The sequence below is a fragment of the Protopterus annectens genome, chromosome 5.part1, assembly GCF_019279795.1.
Source record: "Protopterus annectens isolate FY-2018-M chromosome 5.part1, PAN1.0, whole genome shotgun sequence".
NCBI lineage: Eukaryota > Metazoa > Chordata > Ceratodontiformes > Protopteridae > Protopterus > Protopterus annectens.
Genome location: NC_056736.1, coordinates 565,914,878 through 565,939,518, shown reverse-complemented (window position 1 = coordinate 565,939,518; position 24,641 = coordinate 565,914,878). Strand labels below are relative to the sequence as shown.

General features: G+C 41.5%; 1 protein-coding gene across 1 annotated transcript in view; it reads right to left on the bottom strand.

The window, feature by feature from the left end:
- Window positions 1-24,641, bottom strand: part of XPO4 (exportin 4) — a 1,500,264-nt gene that overhangs the window by 1,139,965 nt on the left and 335,658 nt on the right. The window contains exons 4-5 of the mRNA XM_044073186.1: window positions 12,917-13,090; window positions 7,078-7,127 (exon numbers count right to left, since the gene is read on the bottom strand). Coding sequence (XP_043929121.1) covers window positions 7,078-7,127; window positions 12,917-13,090 — 224 coding nt within the window. The remainder of the gene's footprint in view (window positions 1-7,077; window positions 7,128-12,916; window positions 13,091-24,641) is intronic.

Sequence of the window (24,641 nt, the reverse complement as noted above, 5' to 3'; positions counted from 1 at the left end):
GAAACAGCAAGCTCAAAAGGAGCCGGAGTCAATTTCTACAGAACAAAATTAAGATCCCAGGGAGGAAGAGGAACAGGCTTCCTGGGAGGTATAATATTAAGGATCCCTTTAAAAAATTGATTAGCCTCAAATCTAGAAGCTACACAGAAGTTAAAGGCAGACAAAGATTTGATAAGTGGGCCTTAATAGAAGAATAGGCCAAACCAGCATTGAGCAACTCACACAAATAGGAGAACCAAAGCAACATCCACGAGGGTGCAGGTCACGATAAAAAGACACCAAATAGAAAACCTTTTCCATTTAGATAAGTAGGATTTCCTAATAGTAGATTTCCTGGGCGCCCGCAGGACCTGCAGCACATCCTCAGAAAATAGGTGTCTATGAGTAATCAAAACCCTATAGGTTCATAGATTAGTACTAGGATATCAGCCCTAGGGCCTATATAAGCCTAGCCATAACAATTCCCTGGCTATTTTTTCCCCACAGTATTTACTTCTGTGGAACCATGTCTAGCAGGGCAACTGACGTGATCCCCAGGGTGAAGTTTCTATCTCCCATCCAATCAAGGTTCCTTTTGAAGAGGGCCAAAGAGGCACTCTGCTTGCATGTATGGGCAGTCTATTCCAGAGTCTGGGGAGTCTCTGGGACAGGAACCTATCCCTCTCCAGTATATTTTGTTCATTGTGATGACAAGGTTTAAATCCATGAGTCTCTGAGGGATTGGGATTCCTTTAAGTGTAGCATGTCCAACAGCTCTGGGTTTGACATGGCCTTGTATCTACATGCTGAGATCGCCTCTGAGTAGACGATATGCGACAGAGTATAGGTGTTTTTTTTACTGTCAGCATAGGGCATCTGCGTTAGGCCTGTGATTCTTTTAGTGAGGTATTTCTGCGGCCTTTCCAGTTGTTGCAGATGTCTTGAGAAGTATATACCAAATGGAGCACTGAATTGTATAATAGTTCTAATGAGGGATGAGTACAGTGGGACAATGACTTCCTTTTTTCTGGATTAAAAGCCCTTAGTGATGAGGTGTGCCACATAGGATTTCCTGACTGCTGTGGCGATGTGGTTATAGAAGGTGAGACCACTGTTAACCTGTGTCCCTAAGTCTCTTATCACACTTTTGTTTAGTGTACTGCCAACCTATGTGGTAATTCACAGGTGCATGTTTTTTCCCCCAAAGGGGATAACTATACATTTCTTGGCATTAAGCTTGAGCCCATGGCTCTGGCACCAAGCATCTGTTTCTGTAAGGACCTTTTGTAGAATATCCACATCATTTGGGGATTCAATAATGGCTCCCAGTTTGCAGTCACCTGCGAACTTTGTTAGCCAGAGTCCCTTAGTGTTGGTCTGTACTTCAGAGAAGTTGATGCCAAACAAGCGCGGTCCCAGGACTGAATCCTGAGGTACTCCATTTGTGTGGAGCTGGATTTGGAGTCGGCTACTTTTACAGTGTGGGTTCTGTCACCCAGTGTCAGGTGAAGCATGAACAGGTGGGGATGGATGAGAGATCCCTTATTTTGTGTAAGTAGATCCAACCTTGTGAGGTAACCTGTGATGACTGTCCTTGGCTAGGTGTAGAGGGAACCAGTGCTGTCGTGGCCAAAAGGAAGTCACCAACAAGATTTTGGTAGCATCCTGTTGAATCTTGAACAGGACTCTCAGAATGAGCGGAAAGGAAGGGAATGCATAAAGAAACATCCCTTTCCAAGAAAATGAGACGGGATCCACCTCCATACCAGAGGACCTGGGACTCTGGCACAAAACAGAGGAAGCTGTCTGTTTAGAGGGGAGGCAAAGAGATCTACTTGAGGAATACACCACTGGTGAACAATGTCCAGAAACACATCCCTGTGAAGAATCCATTCATAGGACTTGAGTGAAGAATCTGCTCAGAGTGTCTGCCACAATGTTCTGATCTTAAGGAATATAAACTGCCTATAGAGTCACTTGATATTTGACAGCCAGATCCCATACCAGAAGTGCCAGCCAGCAAAGAAGGTAAGATCTTGCCCCCCGTTTGCTGATATACCACACAACTGTGGTATTGTCTGTGAATACCTTGAGAGGCCAGAGAGAGAAGAGGATGAAAGGCCTGAAGAGCCAGCGTAAGAGCACTCATCTCTTTGATGCTGATGTGCTCCTTCTGATGAAGCGACAACACTCCCTGTACCTTCAGGGAGCCAACCAGTTCTCCCCATCCCACACCTGAAGCGTCTGAACAGATCTTGAGATGGAAGAGGAGGATGAAAAGGAGCTGGATTCAGAGAACTGCCGAATCCACCACAGAAGTTACTTCTTGGGACAAGGGAGAAGAGTAACAGTAAAGTCTACAGGATGCGCATGTCAAAGCCACATCAACTTCAGAAACCACTAGAGCTTCCTCCTGTGGAGTTGGCCAGAAGGAGCATCGGAATGCTGGAAACCATGAACCCCCAGACATCACAGAAAGTCCCTGACTGTAATGGACGTCATGGGAAGAAGAGTTTTTTAAAGTAAGAAATGAAAGTTAAGGCCTTTGGAGGAGGCAGAGATATCAGCATTGGCATTGTCTGAATTTCGCAACCCAGAAAGACATGATCCTGAAAAGGAGTCAGGGAAGACTTTTTGAAGTTTATCATGAACACCAGGCTCTGAAGAAGAGAAATGGTAAAATGAAGATTTTGCAAAAGGACCTGTGGAGAGGATGCCTGAATCAGCAGGTCGTCCAAGTAAGGAAATATTTGGATCCCTTGAAGCCTGCAAAAAGCAATCACAGGACTGAGGCATTTGGTGAATACCCATGGGGCAGTAGAAAGGTCAAAGGGCCAAGCACAGAACTGAAAATGCCAGGAAGCAGAGAAACGCAAACACTTACTGAAGAGAGGATGGCTCAGAATAAGAAGTTATGTACTCACCATAACGTTCCATGTGAGTTGTCCATCTCGCCTTCATTCTTTACTGATTGGTTTGGAGCCGGTACACCCGTTTGCAAAGCTCGAAGTTTACCAGTAGCTCGAGGCAAAGCCCCTTTCCCATGATGCAGAGTATACCTCAGATCTTGTTTGCTGAGTGTACTTATAGCCATATAACTGAGCTATCCTCCCACGGAGAGGAAGAATTGAGCAACCAGGATGACACCAACCTCTAGGTAAACAGCCAGGAGGGGGAAGGAGGTAGGGACATAAGAATGAAGGAGAGATGAACAACTCACATGGAATGTTATGGTGAGTACATAACTTCTTAATGTGAAGTTCAATCTCGTCATTCATTCTTTACTGATGGGTAGCGTCCCTAGCACCATCAATCTTGGGTGGCTCACGGGAGTACATTCCTCAGGACCGCAGACCCAAAAGAAGCCCTGTCCCTGGAGGCCTTATCAACTTTGTAATGAGTGATAAAAGTATGAGGTTTAGACCAAGTGGCTGCAGCACAAATGTCATCAAGGGGCAATTTGGCTTGAAACGCAGAAAATGTAGAAACTGCTCTGGTTGAGTGAGCTTTAATCTTGTGTAGTAAAGGCATATTTTCAGGTGAATAAAAAAATGTGATACAATCAGATAGCCATTTAGAAAGCATTGTTTTAGCCACTTGTCTACTTTTTCTGGCTTCAGAGAATGACACAAAGAGCTGGTCTGATTGTCTAATATCTTCTGTTCTGTCCAAATAAAATCTAAGCTGTCTCTGAACGTCAAGTTTGTGCAGCATATACTCCAATTTATTGGAATGGCTAGTGAAGAAGACTGGTAACTCAATGACTTGGTTGATATTAGATTATGAACAAACTTTGGGTAAAAAGGAGGGATTTGTCCAAGAGATACTCTATCAGCATGAAAAATCAAATAAGGAGAGCTGACAGATGAGGCTTGAAGGTCTGACATTCTGTGGGCAGAAGTAATAGCTATCAGCAATATGGTTTTCCATGACAAAAATTTGAGATCAAAAGATGATGTTGGTTCAAACAGGGAAAGAATTATGAGACAGCATAAAATTTAGATTCCAAGGAGAATAAGGAGTTTTCACTGGAGGCCTCATATGGAAAGTTCCTTTGAGAAAGGGCTTGGATAACTTGTGGGACATTATGTTTAGCCAGTCAGCTCAGAGATGAAAGTTAAATATAGCAGCCAACTGAACCCGAACTGTTGCAGCTGCCACTCCTTTATTAAAGATCATAGTCAAGAATTCTAGTATGGACATCAAGGGGGCTTGATAAGGATCAATGTTCTGCTTAGAGGCCCATATGGAAAATCTCTTCCACTTACAAAGCTATAATCTTCTAGTGGACGGCTTATGGGAAGACAAAAGGATCTGTTTGGTCTCACTGGAAAAGTTATGAAGCCTGGCTATGAGGGGAACTGGAGCAGCCAAGCTGTCACCTTCAGTGACTGCAAGGAGGGATGGAGGACCCCTGACGGATGTGTCAGAAGGTCTGGAACTGGGTCCAGAATCCATGGATCCTCCAAGAGATGATGATTAGGAAATGGGAACCAAATCTGCCGAGGCCAATGAGGGGCTATAAGAATGGTCCTTTCCCAGTGATTTTGCTTTCTGTAGAAGTCTGGGTATCAACAGGATAGGAGGGAATGCATAGAAGAGACCCGAGGTGGGGGGGGGGGGTCAATCATGTACGAGTGCATCTCTCTGGGCTTCTCCCAAAGGAGGAATCAGGGCAAAGTAGCTTATACATTTCGTGTTGACGTGGCTGGCAAAAAGATCACAGCAAGGCTGGCCCCATTTGTGGAAAATCCTGTCCGCAATCTCTTTCTTGAGGGACCACTCGTGCGGCAACAAGACTGCCCTGCTCAGTTTGTCTAACACGTTGGATCTTCCTGGGATGTGCATTGCCAACAGAAAGCACTGGGAGGAAACAGCCCACTGTCAAACTCTGAGGGCTTCTCGGCAAAGGGGTAAGACTTGGTTCTGCCTTGCTTGTTCAAGTACCAGACTACTGACATGTCTGCCTGAATTGCAATCATTCCTAGAGGAAGAGAGTCCTGGAGTACTGCTCTCATCTCCAGAACACTGATATGCAAATGTGACTCTTGATCTGTCCATGTGCCTTGGGCAGTCTTTCACTGAAAATGCCCCCCCTATCAGCGAAGTGTCCATGGTTACAGTGGTTATTGGGGGGGATAGTACAAAGGGACGTCCTATGGTTACATGAAGAGACGTCAACCACCAATGGAGATCTCTCCTGCAAGAGTTCATAATTAAAATCGGGTGATTCATTGAAAGTTCCTGATAAGACCATTGAGTGAACAGCAGCCATTGAAGAATCCACATATGCATCCTTGCTAATGGTATGGCCAAGATCTCTGCAGCCATAAAACCCAATACTTTTAAAACTTCTGCGGCAGGTGCTCTCTGTCTTTCAATACCAATGTGCTGGCGAAGAAGAAAGACTCTCTTGACTGGTAGTCTTATAGTGGTGTTTGTTGAAGTGTAACTCTACTCCTATAAAAACGATATGCTGCGATGGCGACAAGGCAGACACTTCAGAGTTGACTGTAATGCCCAAGTGATTGCAGAGTGTCAGAGTGTATTCCCTTGCCTGAATCAGTTGATGCCTGGTGGTGGAGGTAAGGAGCCAATCGTCTACGTACAGAAACACCTGGAATCCTAAACGCCTCAGGTGAGCCATGACCACTGCCATGCATTTGGTGAACACACTGGGGGCTGTAGTGAGACCAAAGGGCAGGGCTCAAAATGGACAATGATTGGCTCCCAAACGGAAATGCAGGTGATCTCTGAATGGCCTGGCCAATTTTACGTGGTAGTACGCATCCTTGAGAACTATCAAGCACAATCCAATTGTCTTTCCCTAAAAAGGGAAGTATAGACTGTAGCGTGACCATCCTAAACTTCTTTCTTCACAAACTGGTTGAGTCTGCTGATGTCCAAAATAGGTCTCCAGTCCCCTGTTTTCTTCGGAACCAAAAAGAACCTTGAGTAAGTTCCTAATCCTATTTGGTCTGCTGGGAATGGCTGGATGACTCTTTTCAAGCAACTTGTGGACCTCTATAGTTGCTTGTTCCCTGTAACTGGGTGGAACGTCCGGGATTCTCCTTGCAGGCAGGGTGGGGGTTGTGGAGAAAGGTATGAAATACCCTCTGGAAATGATACTTTGTACCCAGTTGTCTTTTGTTACATCTAGCCAGGCATCTGAATACAAAGATAAGTGACCCCGACTGCCTCCACAGCAGGACAGTCGGGTCTCCTTTCAGGAGCACTGACAGGGTTGACCAGAGAATTGATCTCTGTTCACCCTGGTGTTGCAGACCCCCTTTGCCACGAGGGTTGCATCATCCATTATTACCCCCTCCTCTGCCCCTAGAGGGGGGTTTCACCACGTGTGTTCTGAAAGGTTCCTTGGGCTTTCTGGAACCACATCTTTCCTCCCCTTTGGCCTTTGGGGTAAAGGCCGAGTAGGGGTGGAAAAATGGACTCTGACGGCAGACAGTCTTTCCCTCCTGTTCACACCTGGTCAAAGTTTCCTTCACTTTCGGCCCAAAAAGGGATTAGCCATCAAAAGGGGTGTTCATGAATTAAGACTAAGGGCTCCACAAAGGAACACAAGCGCACCCAGGAATGTTTTCTGAGAGCAATCCCTGCACCCGCCACCCTACTCATTCCATCAGCTGCATATGATATGAGAAGCATAGACGAGTTCACAATAGAATTTAGGGTAGCAAGCTCGGCGGCAACTTTCTCAGAGACCCCTGCAGCTACAGTACCCTGAAGAATATCTCCCAACTCCTTAAGGGGATCTCTTTGCAACCTAGTGAAATGGGTCAAATAGTTCAGTGAACGGTGTGTAAAAGTCACTGAACTAAACATGCTTTTCCCATCTCGATCTATGATCCTAGACTCTCTATTAGGAGGAAGAATAGATGAGGATGTCTCGGACATTTCCTTTTTGGTGGCCGCCGCCTCCATCATGGCATCAACAGGGACTCTTTGGACAAAAAGGTTTTATCTATTGGAGCAGAAATAAATTTATTAGGCCTCAGAGGAACAAGCTCCATGGTCTCCAGTGATTCTCATGCCCTCCAAAAGACCAGCTGCATGAACGCATCGAAGGGCGGAGACAACCAAGAGGTGGAGGGTCGAGATCCGAAAGCCTTCAGGAGAACGGACTCATCCTCAGTAGGGCTTTTGGACTGCCAATCACCCCTCTGCCTAAGGATCTCGATTATCTCCACAAAGGAGATATCCTCAGAGAGACCCTTCTGACTCATACAAGTCAGTATCAAATGTTAAAGACTTCTGTGGGGAGTCCAAGTGTCTCCTCTTGCACAGTCTCTTCCTGGGGACCTCCTCAGTGGGAGCCTCTGGGCAGGTCTCAGAAGAGCAGGGAGCGCACCCTGTAGGGCTACCTGAGACTTAGAGTCTCTACGCCTAGCCTGGACGATGGAAGCAGAAGTGGACACAGGTGCTTTGGGGGATAAGGAAGCAAGACCTGGAGAAGAGGTCTTGGGGGACAAGGCTTTCCTCATGGCTTCGAAGGCATTGCAGCTCTGATAAGGAGTCAGACCCGAAGGAACCGCCAACCCCTCCTGCACTGAAGCTGCGGGCTCTGGGCTGGAGGTAGGAGCCGAGCTCATCTGAGCCAAAGCCCCGAGAGGAAGAGTCGGCAATGACAAGTCGGTGCAACTATCCTCCCCAGACCAGACAGGAGAGTGTCGGCTCCTAGAGTCCCTGGTCGGCATGGAGGACATCAGAGTAGATGGAATAGAGGACATTGGAGCAGGTCTTGGCTCCAAAGGCTGCACTATCAACAGGTCAGCTCCCTCCAGCTCCGAAGGTCCGGTACTGCTCGGAGGAGCAGTCAAATCAAGGGTAGTGGTCTTCGGTTCAGACACTAGGGTCGGAGCAGACAATTTAGCAAAGCCTGGTGCCCGTAAAAGCTTCTGCACCAATTGGTCCATATCCAAATCTGACAGGCTGACAGAAGACCTAAAAGAATGCACAGATGGTGCCGACTGAAGAAGTGGAGATAGAGGCCTCTCAGATACCAGCTCCAGAGCTGTGGGCCAGCTCAGAAACGAAAAAGAGAGTTGGCTCCGAGGTCTGTGGATCCAATGTCACAGTATCTTCCAAATTCTTTGGAGTCCTTTGACAGTTTGGAGTCCTTAGAGTCCCCTGAGGATTTAGGGGGCTTGGAGAACTTTCTGGCCACATCCTGGTCACTCAATGCTTCATGAAATAGATGCTTCAACAAGCCTCAGTCGACTAAACTTTCTTTTCCTCTCCAGTAACATCCTAGAGGAGAAGGAGTGACAAATACTGCAAGACACCTGTAAATGGACAGCTCCTAAGCAGTAAACGCACATCACATGGCCATCAGTCACCGACATTTTTTGCCCGCAGTCTGGACACTTTTTAAACCCAAACTTTGGGTGCTTATCCTTGTCATCAGCCATATCCAATAATCAAAATGCCTTAGGCTTAAACACAGAACACAACCACAAAATAAGCCTAAGGGGGGAAAAAAAAAAAAAAATATACATATATATATATATATATATATATATATATACACATATATATATATATATATATATATATATACACATATATATATATATATATATATATATATATACACATATATATATATATATATATATATATATACATATACATATATACACACACACACAAACACACATATACTATTGAAGAACCATGCCTAGGCTCTAAAAACACACCACACAAATAAGCCTAGAAAAAAGCCAAAGGTAGAACTATGCTCTAAACTGCAAGAACACACACACTATAAACAATGGCCCAAAAAAACAAAAGGCCAACGCTAAGCTAAATATATATATGTATATATATATATATATATATATATATATATATATATATATATATATACATAGTTATACACTATGTAAATGCAGAAGGATCTAAACTAGGCCAAAAAACACGAGGCCAATACAACTACACTAAGTAACACACTCTGGGTAAGGGGAGCTTTTAAGAAGCTAGACAAGGCTACACAAACTATTTAGAGATAATAGAAAACAGTTTTGAAATAACTTGCAAAAATACACTTTTTGAAGAAATAATGGCTCGAGCAAAACTGGAACCTCTGATCAGTGCCACGGCAAACCAGATCTGTGGTATTCGAGGGGCTTGGCCTCGAGCTGCTGGTAAACCTCGAGGTTTGCAAACGGCTGTACCAAAGCTGATGGACAGACTTCGAACCCATCAGTAAAGAAAGAACGGCAAGATTGAACAACTTCACATTATGGAGATAAGCATCCTTGAGAAACAGACACACCAGAAAGGCCTGAGGCAGCAAGAGAGGAAACCGGGTCTGAAGGGACAACATCCAAAAGGAAGGCCCCTTTAGAAAAGTGTTTAGATGACAGATAAGTAGCCTCTTTTATGGGCACTAGAAACATTCTTGAATAAAACCCCTTCCTCTTTTGGGGCTACAGTACCCTGAGACAACAGATCCTGAAAACCCTCTGGGAAGAAAGTCGTTGTTCCCGAAAAGGCTGAAGAATGCCCATAAAAAGAGAATGGAAAATCCACACTATGAAGTACCCCTGACCAATGATTGGCAGAACACAAGAATCCTGAGCGATTCAGAGCCAAATAAAAAGAGAAAGAGGAATGTGGCTGGGAACAGCTGGATAGTCAGATAGCACCTGGTGTGTCAAGAAAGGAAGGCTTTTGAATCCCTGCAGTCTGACTGGCCTTAGCAGGAGGAGCCCATTTACCACCCTTTTTACCTTTAGCAGGAGGGCGAGACTGTCTACTAACAAAGGCTCGCTTAGAAGTGTAGATTCCCTGAAATTTAGGCACAGATGAAACAAAGACATGTTTAAGCTCCTGTAAGGCTTTCCCCTTGTCCTGAAGAGACTTAAACCAGCAGCCGCTTCCCCAAACAAAAGTTTATTATCCAGATGACCATCCATCAACTTAGCCTTAATGTCATTGGGTAAAGGTTGAAATCTGAGCCAAGAATACCTCCTCAGTACTAAGCCAAAAGCAGCAGCCCTAGAAGAGGCATCCACTGCATCATAACTACATTTGATAGAATGACAAACTACTTAGGAAGTCCCTAGCAAGGAAAGAGCAGAAGATTTACTCTCAAAGTCTGGAAGATCAGGAAAAAAGCTAAGAAGCCTGAGAAAGAACAGCCAACAAATCCCTAGATATATGGGTCTGAGAATTAATAGCCCTAAAAGCTAGGGCAGCCCAAATATAAACCTTCTTTCTCAGCCTGTCCATGGTTCTGCTGTCCTTCTCAGAAGGCAGTAAACTCAGATGAAGGAAGCAACTGAGATGGCTTATCAGAGGGTACAGACACCACAGAGGTGTTAGCATCAGGACATTTGAACAAAAAGGAACAATCCTCGGGCACCCTATAAAACCTATCAGACTTCTTGGGAGCAGGGGGCAGAGAATCAGACACTTTAGAATAATTGGAAAAAACAAAGCGGCCAAGACAGCAGGAATAGCCGCAAGTTAAGGAAATTTCATCTGCAGTACTTCATACTGCCTCTTATGGCAGTCAGAAAAATGGGCACAATCCCACTTAAGATCCATAATCCTCGTGTCCCCAAAGAAATTTTCCCCGAGTAGTAGTATCTCAGACCCGTAGTCTAAAGGGGAAGGAAACAGTAGAATAAGTAAGGGATTCTTCATTAGAATCCAACTCTTCCTCAGAAGAATTCAATTCCTTGATAATTGTAAGTGTAGAGGAGGACAGAGGAGGAGCAGAAACTGAAACCCCTTGAGGAGGCCTTAATGAGAGTAAATCAATAAATAACCCCCTGAGTAAAGGCCTGCCACTCTGTGGATCCCTAGGAGTAGGAGAAAAGTTTTGTTTTTTGTTTCTTTAAAGGAATGTCCATACTAGAGAACTGAGAATGCTCTGACTCAGGACGGCATTCCACAATCAGAATAGGAACGTCTTTCCCTAAGAACAACCTTCAGAACCCCCTAGACCCCTTGGAAACAATCAACCGTGGTTCCCACTTAATGTCGAAATGGACACCTGCAAAGCCTCATCGGACATGCTGTCTGCCAGATCCTCGCTGGCCTCCAACCTGGACGTGGCAAAAAAATCCAACAACACAGCCAGGTGAACACTACAGGTTTGTAACAACCACAGGAGAAACACCTGGCAGAGTCTTGACAGCAGAAGATTCCGGTCTTACCTTTTTCACCTGCTTCTTCCCTGATGGCTAACCGTCTGGGCAGGAAGCTCCATCCATAGTATATTTAGCAAGAAGCTTAAGTTGCTAATTCTGAAGATACAAAGAAAGGGAAAAAAGCCTGATACGAAGGATTTTAGGGACAAATGCCTGACAAATCAAACAAGTATAATCGTGAGAAGCTCCTAGGCAAAAAAATTCACTTATTGCGGTGGCCTTTATGGAGAATCCGTCTCCCACACTGGTATTTTACCCTTCCTGGATAACATTAACACCCCCAATACAACATAAAAAACTTGAAAACAAAGTGGTTGCTCATCCTTTTATGCTCGTTATGGTTCTGGGAATGTATCAATCTGTATTTATTACAAGCTTTACCCTTCAAACAGGTGTTTGTTGTTCAACAGTCACTGTTAAAGGGGCACTCTTGGAGAAAGACTGCAACATGACGATAATCACCTCCATACTGTTCAAAAAAGGCGTCTCAAAAATCACCAGATTAGAATCGATCACTCTCCATTCTTGTTTTTCCTTTGACTACTCACTGTTGGCTTCTCTAAAGTGATTCATTAGTATGAAAGCAGCACTCCAGTCTCTTACACAGTGTGAGAGACTGAAAATGGCTCCTGTTACTTCTGCTAGGTACTACATACTTGCAAGGTCCTGAGATTTGGCTGCAGTCTGTGAAAAGATGGGCAACAATGACAGAGCATGGTAACCGCCAAATCCTTACAACAGTAAAAATAGAAAAGACAAGATCAGTGTTTTCAGTATTCTGAACTATTATATTTTTGGTGTCTGGAGCCACAGCAGCTTCCCTCTTGGTCTACCTATACAACACTCTGGAACCAGATATCACATGCAGAAGGAATGTTTCTGCAGCACCTTCAGCATTCCACAGTAAACCCAAAGCAAATGAAACCCTGGACATGGGTGACTCAGTTACATCACAGAGGTCTGAATGTACACAATTACTTTATGTTCCAAACCCAATGCAATCCCCTCACCACCACCAATCGTGGCAAACTGACTCCTCTTGACCTCCTGACATCCTAGGGACAAAAGCAGAAGGAATGAAGAGCTGAGAACTGTGATCAACATACAGAAGGGATTAAGGTACTTTCTATACTCCTACACCTGCCTCTGTTAAACAAAGACCACAATGCAATGCCCGCTATGCTGGACCCAGTGTTAATATGTGCTTCTGAACACCCATGATTGATTCCAGCTATAATACACAAGCAGTCCTTGGGTGAGCTTGCCACTCCCCAGACCTTACCCTCGGTACAAGCTCTTGTAGAGGGACTCCGCCAACAACAATTCCAGGCTGGGTGAGTACTGATTCTTCACTCTCATCCCTCCCCTTCTAGCATCCAGTCCAATAATCAAATCCAGGTCACCTGGGGCACAATGAGGACCAAAACCTCTACTCTACAGAACGAGCTTTATGAACACACTTCCTACCATTTAATAATCAAACTCCTCCATTAGTGCAGCTGATCATATTACATAATGTACTGCTACTGTGATTTCTAAAACTTTTCTGAGCAAGTTAACCTATTACAAATGTCAACATACACATTAATTTACAATAACAAAAAAACATTTAGTTTTGCATTCCACCACTACAGCATAAAACATACTCACTACAACATAAAGCATCCAATTTCTGAACAAACTAAAACTCTCCTGGTTTCCCAAGACACAGCAAAGTATGAAATTCCAAGTGTCAGAAAAATGACCCAACAATTTACAGCATGATGGAAAAGGATATAATTTGGAGGAAGAAAGTTCCAGCTTAAAACCTGATTGGCTAGTGCAAGATAACGCTGAAAAACTGAAGACATCTGTGCATTAAGATTTTCACGTCTAGTAAACTCCTGTAGTACTTCAACTGTCAACATGAAGATCTGCCGGAGGTCTTCTTCCTGCAATTACAACAGAAGTTTCATAGTGATATCTAATTTTCAAGAAAGCGGCATTATAAAAACAGTAAACCACTTATAAATACTTAGGGCTGTTCTTAGACCCAACCTTACCATTTCAACCACATACCATTACAATAATCTACTGAAACAGAAAATATACTTGTGTATGCTCTGCTAACCAGGCTTGTCCTGCAACTGGTCAGATTTGAGCAATCCTGGTAAACATTAGTACATTAACAAATAACAAACCAACACAATATGAAGCAATATGGAAATATGTAGGTTTGTGTCACCGTGCAAGAAAAACAATAATTAAAGAAGCCCTGCTGTCCCAGACTGAACAGACTTCCACTGCTTACAAATGCATTGCCACTATCCATTAAGATACTTCTGGGATGGAGTTGCTGCATTCAGAGCACCCAGAATTTACACCAACAAGGACTCAAAGTATTCACAAATGTGAATTATCACCCCAGCTAAAAAAGGAAAAGTTTTGTTCACTTCATACCCTGCAAAGTATCCATTTATACATCCTCTTAGAATGCTTTTAGTTTTTGACTCAAACTAAAACACGACCAAGTACCTCACACCTCAATAAAAGGTTTTGATGACTTGAAATGAACTGTAAGCCTTCTCACAGTGCACAAAATAATGAAACGCTTACTGGGTCTGGCAACCTTAATTAACTGAATACTACCGCAACTGCATAACCTCACAGAGAGAGCCACATTTATTGACGAATTGTGGAATCATCTTCAACAAAGATATACTTCTGACAACACACAAGTGTAACTGCATCTACAAATAGTCCCCACTGACACAGCTACAGGGTCCCGATATCAGCCTAGATGGCAAGCTAACCTCCAGTACCCTCTCTGTCCAACCACTGCTTCATGTCCCTGCCCAAGTAGCTGACACGCACACTTTGAGATAAGTATTTATACAACTTCACAGACACTTCTGGGAAAAGGCTGAGAAAAATTCTCTAGCTGTGCCTCTTTACCCAGACTACCCCGTAGTAATCACTGCCACCACCAGCTAATATTTATCAGCTACCCAAAGGCCCTTAAAAAGGGTGTCCAATTATTACTGTGCATCAACAGCAAAAGATGAACCAGCACTCCGGAGACAGGCTATATAAAAATTTAATGTGGCAAATCAGAGAAATTACACAAGCAAACTGGTTTCGGCTAAAATCTAATAGCCTTCCTCAGTGCAACTAAAACAAACAGATGGTACATCCTGGTACTCGTATGAAAAAAATTTTTTTTGAAAAAATTTTTTAAAGTGACAACCTCAAAAAAACAACACGCATGCATATGAGATTATCCCATTCATGTTATAAATACAAATAAATGTGAAAATTCACCAAAAGTAACATGTTCATACCAATAGACATGTAGAACAATATTATTATATAGAAAAAAATCTATTAAGGGATACATAAACTATTAACAGGTGAACATGGATACCAAGACATTTCATTAAGGCCACGTTTAAATAATGCCCCTAGCCTGGTTATCCAGGAAAATTCCATGTTGTTCAGTTTCTCATGCCAACCTGCTTTATTAGCCTTATGCATGTCTATTTTATCAATAACAGTAAATTTAAATTGAGCCGTTTTGTGTAACCTAGTATGTTTGAATAAAGCATTTGACAATTTGCTAGTTCTAATGGCACTTAAATGTTCGCTGATACGATATTTCAATGGTCTGGAAGTTTGTCCCACATAGAATGCCAAACAAGAACAAGTGGGCCATATAAACTACCCAATCAGTATTACAATTCCCAAAAATGTTAATCTTCTATATTTTGGGGGTATTTTTGCTGGTAAATTCCATTGTTTTGTATATATATTGACATGCGTTACAATGGCTACATGGATAACAACCTCTCAGTTGGTCACCCAGTATAGTAGTTTGTGCTGGTCTGGAAGGATTGTACCTCTTATAGTGTGAAAAATGGGTGTTCAATGTTCTTCCCTCTTATATGAAAATGAGCAAGTTTGAGGTAATATTTCCCCAAGATGTTCATGGGCTCTTAAGATCTCCCAATGATTACTGACAATTTGTCTAAAAAGGGGGGGTATTACTACCAAATGTTATGAACCTAATTGGCTGATCTCTATTGTTTACTTGGTTGAAATGTTTATAAAGTAATAATTCAGACCTAGGAGTATTTCTGACCAGATTCCTAGTTTGAATAATGCGATTGGGATTATAACCCCCATCAATGAACCTCGGAGCTAAATCATATTCACATACCAAATGTGACTCATCTGATGAACATACGCGTTTAATACGCAAAAATTGTTATTTAGGAATATTGTCGATGATGTGGCGGGGATAATTGCTGGTGGCATGAAGAAGGGTGTTATATTGTGGAAATTTCCTATGAACTTTAGTAGCCAAAGTATGGTCTGCCTGTCTGGAAACAGCCACATCCAAAAACACTTTCTTGATATTGTATTTGTATAGTAAAATGGATGCCCATTTCATTATTGTTCAAATATCTCACAAAAATCATCCGCCAAATCCAAATCACCCCGCCACACCATCCAACAATCATCTAGATACCTGCGCCAAATATCTAGTTCCTGCATATATTTATTCATGTTAGAATTATAAATGTATTGTTGCTCATAGAAACCAATGAATAGATCAGCATAAATGGGGGCAAAAGAAGCCCCCATAGCCGTACCCCTTACCTGCCAATAGACCTGCCCTTCAAATTAAAAAACATTTTTAGTCAAGACACATTCAGTCAATTCGATAAGAAAATTGTTAAATTCTGGACTATATAACTTTGCTTGGTCCAACCAGAAAGCAACAGCCGATAGTCCGGCATTATGTGGAATGTTGGTGTAAAGGGATGTTACATCCAACGTACATAACCACCAATTAGCCTCCAGCTGTGTGTCTTGAAATATCTGAAGAAATTCAGTCGTATCTTTAAGCTTAGATCTAACCAAACTGAGCAATGGTTTGAGATGAAAAGTCAAAAAGGCAGACAGACGTTCAGTCAATGATCCATTACCCGATACGATAGGCCTACCGGGAGGATTTAAGGGATCCTTGTGAATTTTGGGAAGCAAATAAAGATATTGAGCTTTTGGATCCGATACTTTCAATTGTTTGCATATATTTCTAGTGATGATATTCTCTTCAGTTGCTAGATCTAACATGGAATCAATATGTATTTTAAAGTTTTTTGTAGGCTCAACCACCAGTTGAATATAAAACTTGACATCAGATAGTTGTCTAAGAATCTCAGCTCGATACATAGACCAGTCCATCACCACAATAGCTCCACCCTTGTCCGCAGGTAGAATAACAATGTCATGATTGGATCTTAAAGCATGCAATGCTTGTTGTTCCTCCACTGTAAGATTGTGTTTTTGAGATTGATAACTTAAAGAAAAGTGTAACTCCTTAGACACACATTCCTTAAAAATAGATACATGCTTATCCATTGGGGGCTGAAAGTCAGATGGACCGAATTTAAAACGTGTTGATCCTTGATAGTCAGTATTGTCTGAAAAGAATATTTTTAAATTAATCAACCTGCAAAAATCATTCAACTCATTAATCAGTATATGTTCAGGAACAGACACAGTAGGCACAAAATTTAAACCTTTGTTCAGCAGTTTATTTTGAGCTTCTGAAAGTTCAAAAGATGAGATATTGTATACATTTGTTTATTGTTTCACAATTTTTTGTAACAGTGTTGCCAAATTTGGTCCCCTTGTGTTTATGTTTTCTCCCACCCCTGCGTTTGCTAGATCTAAAGGGATTAAAGAATCACCAGATGGTCTCCTTTTGGCTATTGGGGAATCTTGGAGGGGAGGACAATCATAGTCAGTGGTGGATGAAGTGTCATCCTCCAATGTACCACTAGTAGTTGAAGTATGTTTCTTCAATATGGATCTGGGTCGTTTTCACCTATTGTTTGGCCTGAAACTAGAATCATTAAATCTGACAGTTTTTTGTACCATGAAAGGTTTGCCCTTTTCATAATCTGCCAAGTCTCTATTATATTTATAGATTTTCTTTTTGACCAATTGCTCCTCTAAATGGGCCAGTTCTTTCGCCAAATTGGAAATATGAGTATTATAAAACACCTCAGATTCAGATTTTTGGGCCTCTAAGCAATTTTGGTGAATTTCAATAGTTTGGGAGTCAATAATCCGTTCATAGAGTGTGTCTACAAAAAGCATTGAGGCCCGATGTTGAGTCTCCACCCATTCCTGAGACAGTTGTAGGTCAATCAGACCAACCAATGGTTGGATCCTAATTCTGAGCCCACATGGTGTAATATTCTTTATTTTATAGGCTTTAAATAGCTTAAGGTGCCAAATATTAGATCTTAGAGCCCTCATGTTCTTAGTTATTTTGTGAAAAACAGCATTGCAAAGTGATTTAGCATCCCTGGGAATATCATTAGATTCATTAGCTCCTGATTGATTCAATCCAAATACTTCAAGATTATCCCTGTCAGCAGACAGTTCCCGCAATATGACCCTGAGATCCATAATAAAGCACCAATATATGACTTATCAATGTGTAACTTATTATTGAATCAAAGAAAGATATTACCCTCAACCAATAGGTTATAAATATGTTTTTAGACCATAAGATACAATATTAGATTCTTATCCCCTCAAATGTTAGGCCATGGTTATAAATGAGAAGAGGCTCGGCAAAAATTAGCCCAATATGGGTTGTTTAACAAAAAAAATAGCTGAAGGTGTGATGCACCTAATCCAAACTTGCGTTATAACAGACTGTATGAAGCACTCAAATATATATAAAACATTTTTAAGTTAAGTCAACCAAGGTTCATAACTCTGGTATACTTGAATAGAATACATACACCAATGATTGTAGTCAACATTCGTTTCAACCACATAAAAGTGAGCTATGAACCATAAGTATATAAAAATTCAATAAAGGTGTTTAACTGCTGACTTTAAATGAATGGCCGACATTCGTCTTAGCCTTGGACAATCATCAACACAAGATAAATGCTTCCAGGAAATAGTCAGCAGATCAAATAAATAGCTCACCATTAATAAACCCCATTGGTATTTAGGTACTGTTATAAAGCAAGCCAGCTTCACCAGTGAAATAACCCAGTCGCACAACCAAATAGCAAATCCAAAATATTATATAAAAATGATTAACAGTAATATAGTCTTAATGACAAGTCAGAATATCCACTAAGTAATTATTATGAAACCAAAGCCTGTTCTCAACCATAAATCCTAGCCCAACAATAGATTTGTAGACATCCCATCATATTGTAAACCAAAGATATATGGCAATATAGAAAACATATAAAATAAATAATTGTTATATGTTGTACAACACTTATGAGTTTAGAGTCCCAAACCTATAATGAAATCAACCGTTGATGCATACGTAAAAAAAGAAGAGGCCCATACATGTATATTGTCTCATAAATGTTAGTCCATACTGCCCACAATCAGATAATTATCCAGAATGTTAATTCACATCCAATTAGTCCAAAGAATTGGCCAGAAGACTCCGTATAAATCCAGTAATTCGAGATACCAAAATGTATGAGCGACTGAACAGAAACGCCCAATGTCTAACACACAAGTCAAAAAGATGGCGTCCACCATCAGACGAAAAAGCCCAATTTAACAAACATTTTTCAATGGGTTGATAAAAAATCAACACGCTGTTTCCGACCAGTCAAAAACCATATAGTGACTATAAATGCAAATCCAGATGGCAATTTTAGTTTACTAATAGTCAAAAATATTGGTTACAGTGCTATTAGAACTCGAACAGTCAAACCTCTTGATTCAGGGTCTTATGAAGAAAAGACTAGTCTTCGATCCACTAACGAACCTTTCCGCAATATAAAGTTGTAATATATCCAATAGAATACACTAGGATCAACAGCAAAAACGACCAAAATCCCATCAGAAGATAAACCAGGATCACCATAAGTTTAGAGCCACCACTACGACCGCCATCACCTCCAAGCGTCCCCAGCGTGTGTACGAGTAAGTAGAGCAAACCAAATCATGCACGATGGACGAGTGCAAGGTTCTGAACCATGAATCAACAGCAAAAGATGAACCAGCACTCCGGAGACAGGCTATATAAAAATTTAATGTGGCAAATCAATCAGAGAAATTACACAAGCAGACCGGTTTCGGCTAAAATCTAATAGCCTTCCTCAGTGCAACTAAAACAAACAGATGGTACATCCTGGTACTCATGAAAGAAATTTTTTTGAAAAAATTTTTTAAAGTGACAACCTCAAAAAAACAAAACACATGCATATGAGATTATCCCATTCATGTTATAAATACAAATAAATGTGAAAATTCACCAAAAGTACATTCACACCCATTGTCAAATGCTTTATTCAAACATACTAGGTTACACAAAACGGCTCAATTTAAATTTACTATTATTGATAAAATAGACATGCATTGGGCTAATAAAGCAGGTTGGCATGAGAAACTGAATATGGAATTTTCCTGGATAACCAGGCTGGGGGCATTATTTAAACCTGGCCCTAATGAAATGTCTTGGTATCCATGTTCACCTGTTAATAGTTTATGTATCCCTTAATAGATTTTTTTTCTATATAATATTATTCTACATGTTTATTGGTGTGAACATGTGTTACTTTTGGTGAATTTTCACATTTATTTGTATTTATAACATGAATGGGATAATCTCATATGCACGTGTGTTGTTTTTTTGAGGTTGTCACTAAAAAATGTTTTCAAAAAAAAATGTTTTCATATATAAGAGAGTACCAGGATGTACCATCTGTTTGTTTTAGTTGCACTGAGGAAGGCTATTAGATTTTAGCCGAAACCTGTTTGCTTGTGTAATTTCTCTATGATTGATTTGCCACATTAAATTTTTATATAGCCTGTCTCCAGAGTGCTGGTTCATCTTTTGCTGTTAATTCATGGTTCAGAACCTTGCACTCGTCCATCGTGCGTGATTTGGTTTGCTCCGATTATTACTGTGCAACATTATTATCCAATTGGTAACTGTGACTAATCAGTCTTAAGGCTTATTAGAGTGGCTTTGTTCAGGATCACTTATAAGCATGCAATGTACTCTAGAGCTTACTTAACACAAATCAGCCACAGTTGAAAGTATTTTAAAAATTTAATAATAAATATTAGAAACACAAGACAATACTACTACACCACAGTGCTACTCAAGAGTTCAGAGATCACACAACAACTTAAAATAAATCAGTAGAACAGTTCTGACATAACAGAAAAACAGTCTAGTCTTTATAGTTCTACCTATTTCTACAAAAAAACATACTTCTAAAATAACTTACTTAAGACAACAGGCAGGGCTGAGGTTGGATATCCAAGATCAAAATGCATGGTTCTCACTATTTAAATTGAGACTGTAGTTCTGATACATGGTATATACTTCATTTCTACTTTGCAGTCAATCTGTCCAAGGGACCATCAGTACCCACAAGCAGCTGTGGCTCACATTCAGTCTCACTGCTACAGAGTAGCTCCCTCCCTGAAGTAACCATCTTTGCAGTCCTGGCTGCAAGTATGCAGTCTGTCTGGGTCTCCCCCCAGGCTACAAGACCCACATGCTTGCCTCCTAGCCTCACTGCATGTAACTGCATAAGTACATGGTACTGCCTCATCCAAATCCTTCCCTCTCAGGACATCTGTAGGATGGTAGTTCCATACCCCTGTTGTCTCAAGACAACCTACTATTTGCATTTTGTCTTTCCCACTTACTGGCTCCCTCACCTTTGCTTCCCCACCTTGCCTCCATGGACACCTGGATGCCACATGCCCCCACTGGTTGTATTCAAAACATTTAACCCTAGCTCCTGGACGTGTACCTGGACTAGTGGCTTCCCCTGCTACTGGCAGATTCTGAATGGCAGTCTGTGCTGCGCACCATGGGTTCCTTCAGACCAATGAGCAGTTCTGGGTGTCCCCTTCCTGTGAAGGGATGCCCTGCTGGCCAGGTATAGGTCTCCTTCTCCAACTCGTTTAAGTAGCACATTGTCTATCAGCTAACCAGATCTTCATGTCCTCAGGCAAAGTGCTAAGGGCTTGTTTCCTCACCAAAAGGTCTGCCAGCATTTCAAAAGTGGTGACCTGACATCCACTCACCCAGCTATGAAAATAAGTGCTCAGTTCAGCAACATATTCACACACTTTCATCTGCCTTGCGTCTATGCTCACGAAATGTTTTCTTGTACATTTCAGGTGTTAGCTTAAAACATTCTAGAAGACATTTTTTTACAGCAGTATAATCAAAACATTCAATGTCACACATTTTAGACAAGGCATTTACAGCTTTACCATGAAGTAAGAGGGTCAGGAACCATACCCACAGCCTTTGGTCAACGCTATACTGTTTGCATACCCTCAAACATATGAATGAAACTATCAAAATTACCCCCCTCTTTAAATTGCGGAAGAAATTTACTGACCTATTGGGCTTCTGGGATCCAGTTACTCTTCCCCATTACCTCCATGACTCTGGCAAAGAGTCAGAATTTCCCTCTCATGCCTCCTCTGACTCTTTTTTTTCTCTGCCTCTACCTCCAAATGCCTGGCTTCCAACTTAAGTCTTTTTAGCTCCAGCTGGATTTTTTCTTTTTTTTTTTTTTTTTTTTTTTTTAAGTCCACTGTAAAAAGGTTGAGCTGTCCATTCTCCGAGGATACTGCATCTCCACTGCCAGTCTGCTTGTCCTCCTGGATGCTATTTTCTGACGCAGCTGTAACCAAGGCTGCAATCCGGTCTGCCTTAGTCAGGTTTCCATGCACCATTCCCCTAGCCTGGCACATCTCCACCAGCTGGCTCCTTTGTCAGCTTTACATACTCTGCTGACAGGCTGCCTGCTCACCCTAACTAAGCTAACAAAAGAAATAAAACAATTGTGATCTGAACTCAGAGTATTCATTGCGTGGCAGTTTTAGAGTACAAAACACCTTCAGAGATCACTGCACATAAGTTACAGGATTCACTCTACCCATACCACTATACAAGCCAATTAGTATGTGAAGTGGATCCCACCACTGCAAACCATATGTGACACCCGTGCCCTGGCCCAGCAATCAAGGAGACTCGATCCTCACCACTAACACCAGAGAGGGCGTCTCATATAAGAGGAAAGAATAACAAACACACACAGTAAAGTGCAATTTCCATTAAGAGCACACAAAGATCACAGTCAGACTGGGGCTGGTTGCAACCTTGCTCTCCAGGTCCCCAATTGACTCCCCACTGGCATAGCTATAGGGTCCAGATCTCAGCCTAGCAGGCAAGCTAACCTCCAGTACCCTCTCTGTCCAACCAGTGCTTTGTGTCCCTGCCCAAGGAGCTGACACACACACAGATATATATACAATTTCACAGACACTCCTGGGAAAGGTGGACAGATTCTCCAGCTGTGTCCCTTCACCCAGACTGTACAGTAGTAATCACTGCCACCACCAGCTAATATTTATCAGTTACCCAAAGGCCCTTAAAAGGGTGTCCAATTATTACTGTGCACTATTAACCAATTGGTAAGTGTTAAGACTTATTAGAGTGGTTAGTTCAGGATTACTTATAAGCATAAAATGTACTCTAGAGCTTACTTATCTCTACACAAACCAGCCACAGTTGAAAGTTTTTTTTAAATATTTAATACTACTAGAAACACAATACTACTACATCATAGTGCTACTCAAGAGTTCAGAGATCACACAAAAACTTAAAATAAATTAGTAGTACAGTTCTGACATTACAGAAAAACAGTCTAATCTTTATAGCCCTAGCTATTTCTACAAGAAAACATACTTCTAAAATAACTTAAGACAACAGGCAGTGCTGAGGTTGGATATCCAAGATCAAAATGCTTAATTTCTGGTTCTCACTGTTTAAATTGAAACTGCAGTTCTGATAAAACATTACATCATTTGTTTACACTTTCCTGGTTCCCAGGCCACACCGAAACTGCATTTACATTATTTTACACTTAGAGCAATAAAGGACATTCCACATGTAAATTCTGGTCATTAACTTTAGACTTAAAACAATAGGCAGGATGCTTACTCCAGACTCATCAACTCCAAATTCTAACTTCAAAGGACATACAAAACAATTTTAATTTCAATGAACGTTTGAAATGCTTGGCTTAGTTTTCCTTACAGCAGATGGCACTGTTGCTACAATCTTTAAGTTCACATTTTACAGTGTTTTCTTTAATTTAAGACAAAAGCCTTATTTTATATTTACAAATGATAGAATTATGTACAAGATTCTATTTGACTAGGCTGGCAGCCTTCCCCCTTCTGTACCAGTCTTCACAAAGCCAAACCTTCAATTTTACATGTTTAGATTGCCTAGGGCATTTGATCGGAAGTGAGAACAGAAACAAGGAGAGAGATTACAGGCAACTTTTTTTTTTTTTTTTAGAATATTAAACATTATTTTTTAATAGTTGTGTTAGTTACTTCTCATAAAAATACATGCCCGAGTAGCTAAACTGTTGTAGTAATAACTTGAACTCCTGTCTTGTAAGGACGAGGCTGTTTCGAATACCAGAGACTTCAGGTCTATACCACCAAATCGAAACGTGGCATACCCAAACACCTAATCATTGACACATTAACATTGAACTACGAAAACTGCAAATGGCAACTTCAGTGAATCTTTCCCAGGGGAAAAATAAACACCTGGACGACCAAAACCCAAACACACCATCAAAACCTACAAAACTGGGGGGGAGCTTTGCCCCCCCCCACCTCCTAACTAAATATACCAACTCGAGATTGCTCTACAGTGGAGAAAAGGTCAAGCTCTTGACTACGGCCAAGCAATTTTTTTCTCCTGGGAAAAAATTCGCTGACATGGCCGTTCATACTTTTCGTAGTTCAATCATTGCGTGTTGATGTGGAGGTGTTCGGGTAGGTCACGTTTCGATTTGCTGATATAGACCCAAGACTTCACTTTTCCCACATTCCAGTGGATGCCCTTCAAACTTAACATCAGAATATTGGCAGTATAAAGAGTTGTAAGTCAGTGCCATCTTCAGGTCTTTCTTGCTCCTGTCTGGTTTGATATTCCCTCCAGGGTGGGGGTAGAAGGATAGTGGGGGGTATCCTCTCTAAACCTAGAAATGCAGATGAAAGGTGTAGGTGGGAAGGAACTGGTACTGCAACAAGTATCTAGGCACAGCTGTACTATGCTCTCCATAGTTCACATTTGCATTACTATTTCTTGGGAAAATTCCCAATGCTAGACACAGTTGGGAAGCTCGCCAGAAACAAGTCCAGGCAAAATTAGACCTTTGAAAATGAACAAAGAAAAACCCAGCCCTTGCAATGGACACAGCCCCTGAAATGTAGGGTCTGGAAAAGATGTGGCAGAAGTCCAAGTAGTTGTCTCTAGTATACCATGAATTGAAAATCCCCTGATAAAAGTAGCGACAGTAGCAGTAGCCCTGATGAAATGAGCTCTTACCCTGTGTGGTGTAGGATTTCCTTGACTGTAGTAACAAAGAGAGACACAAT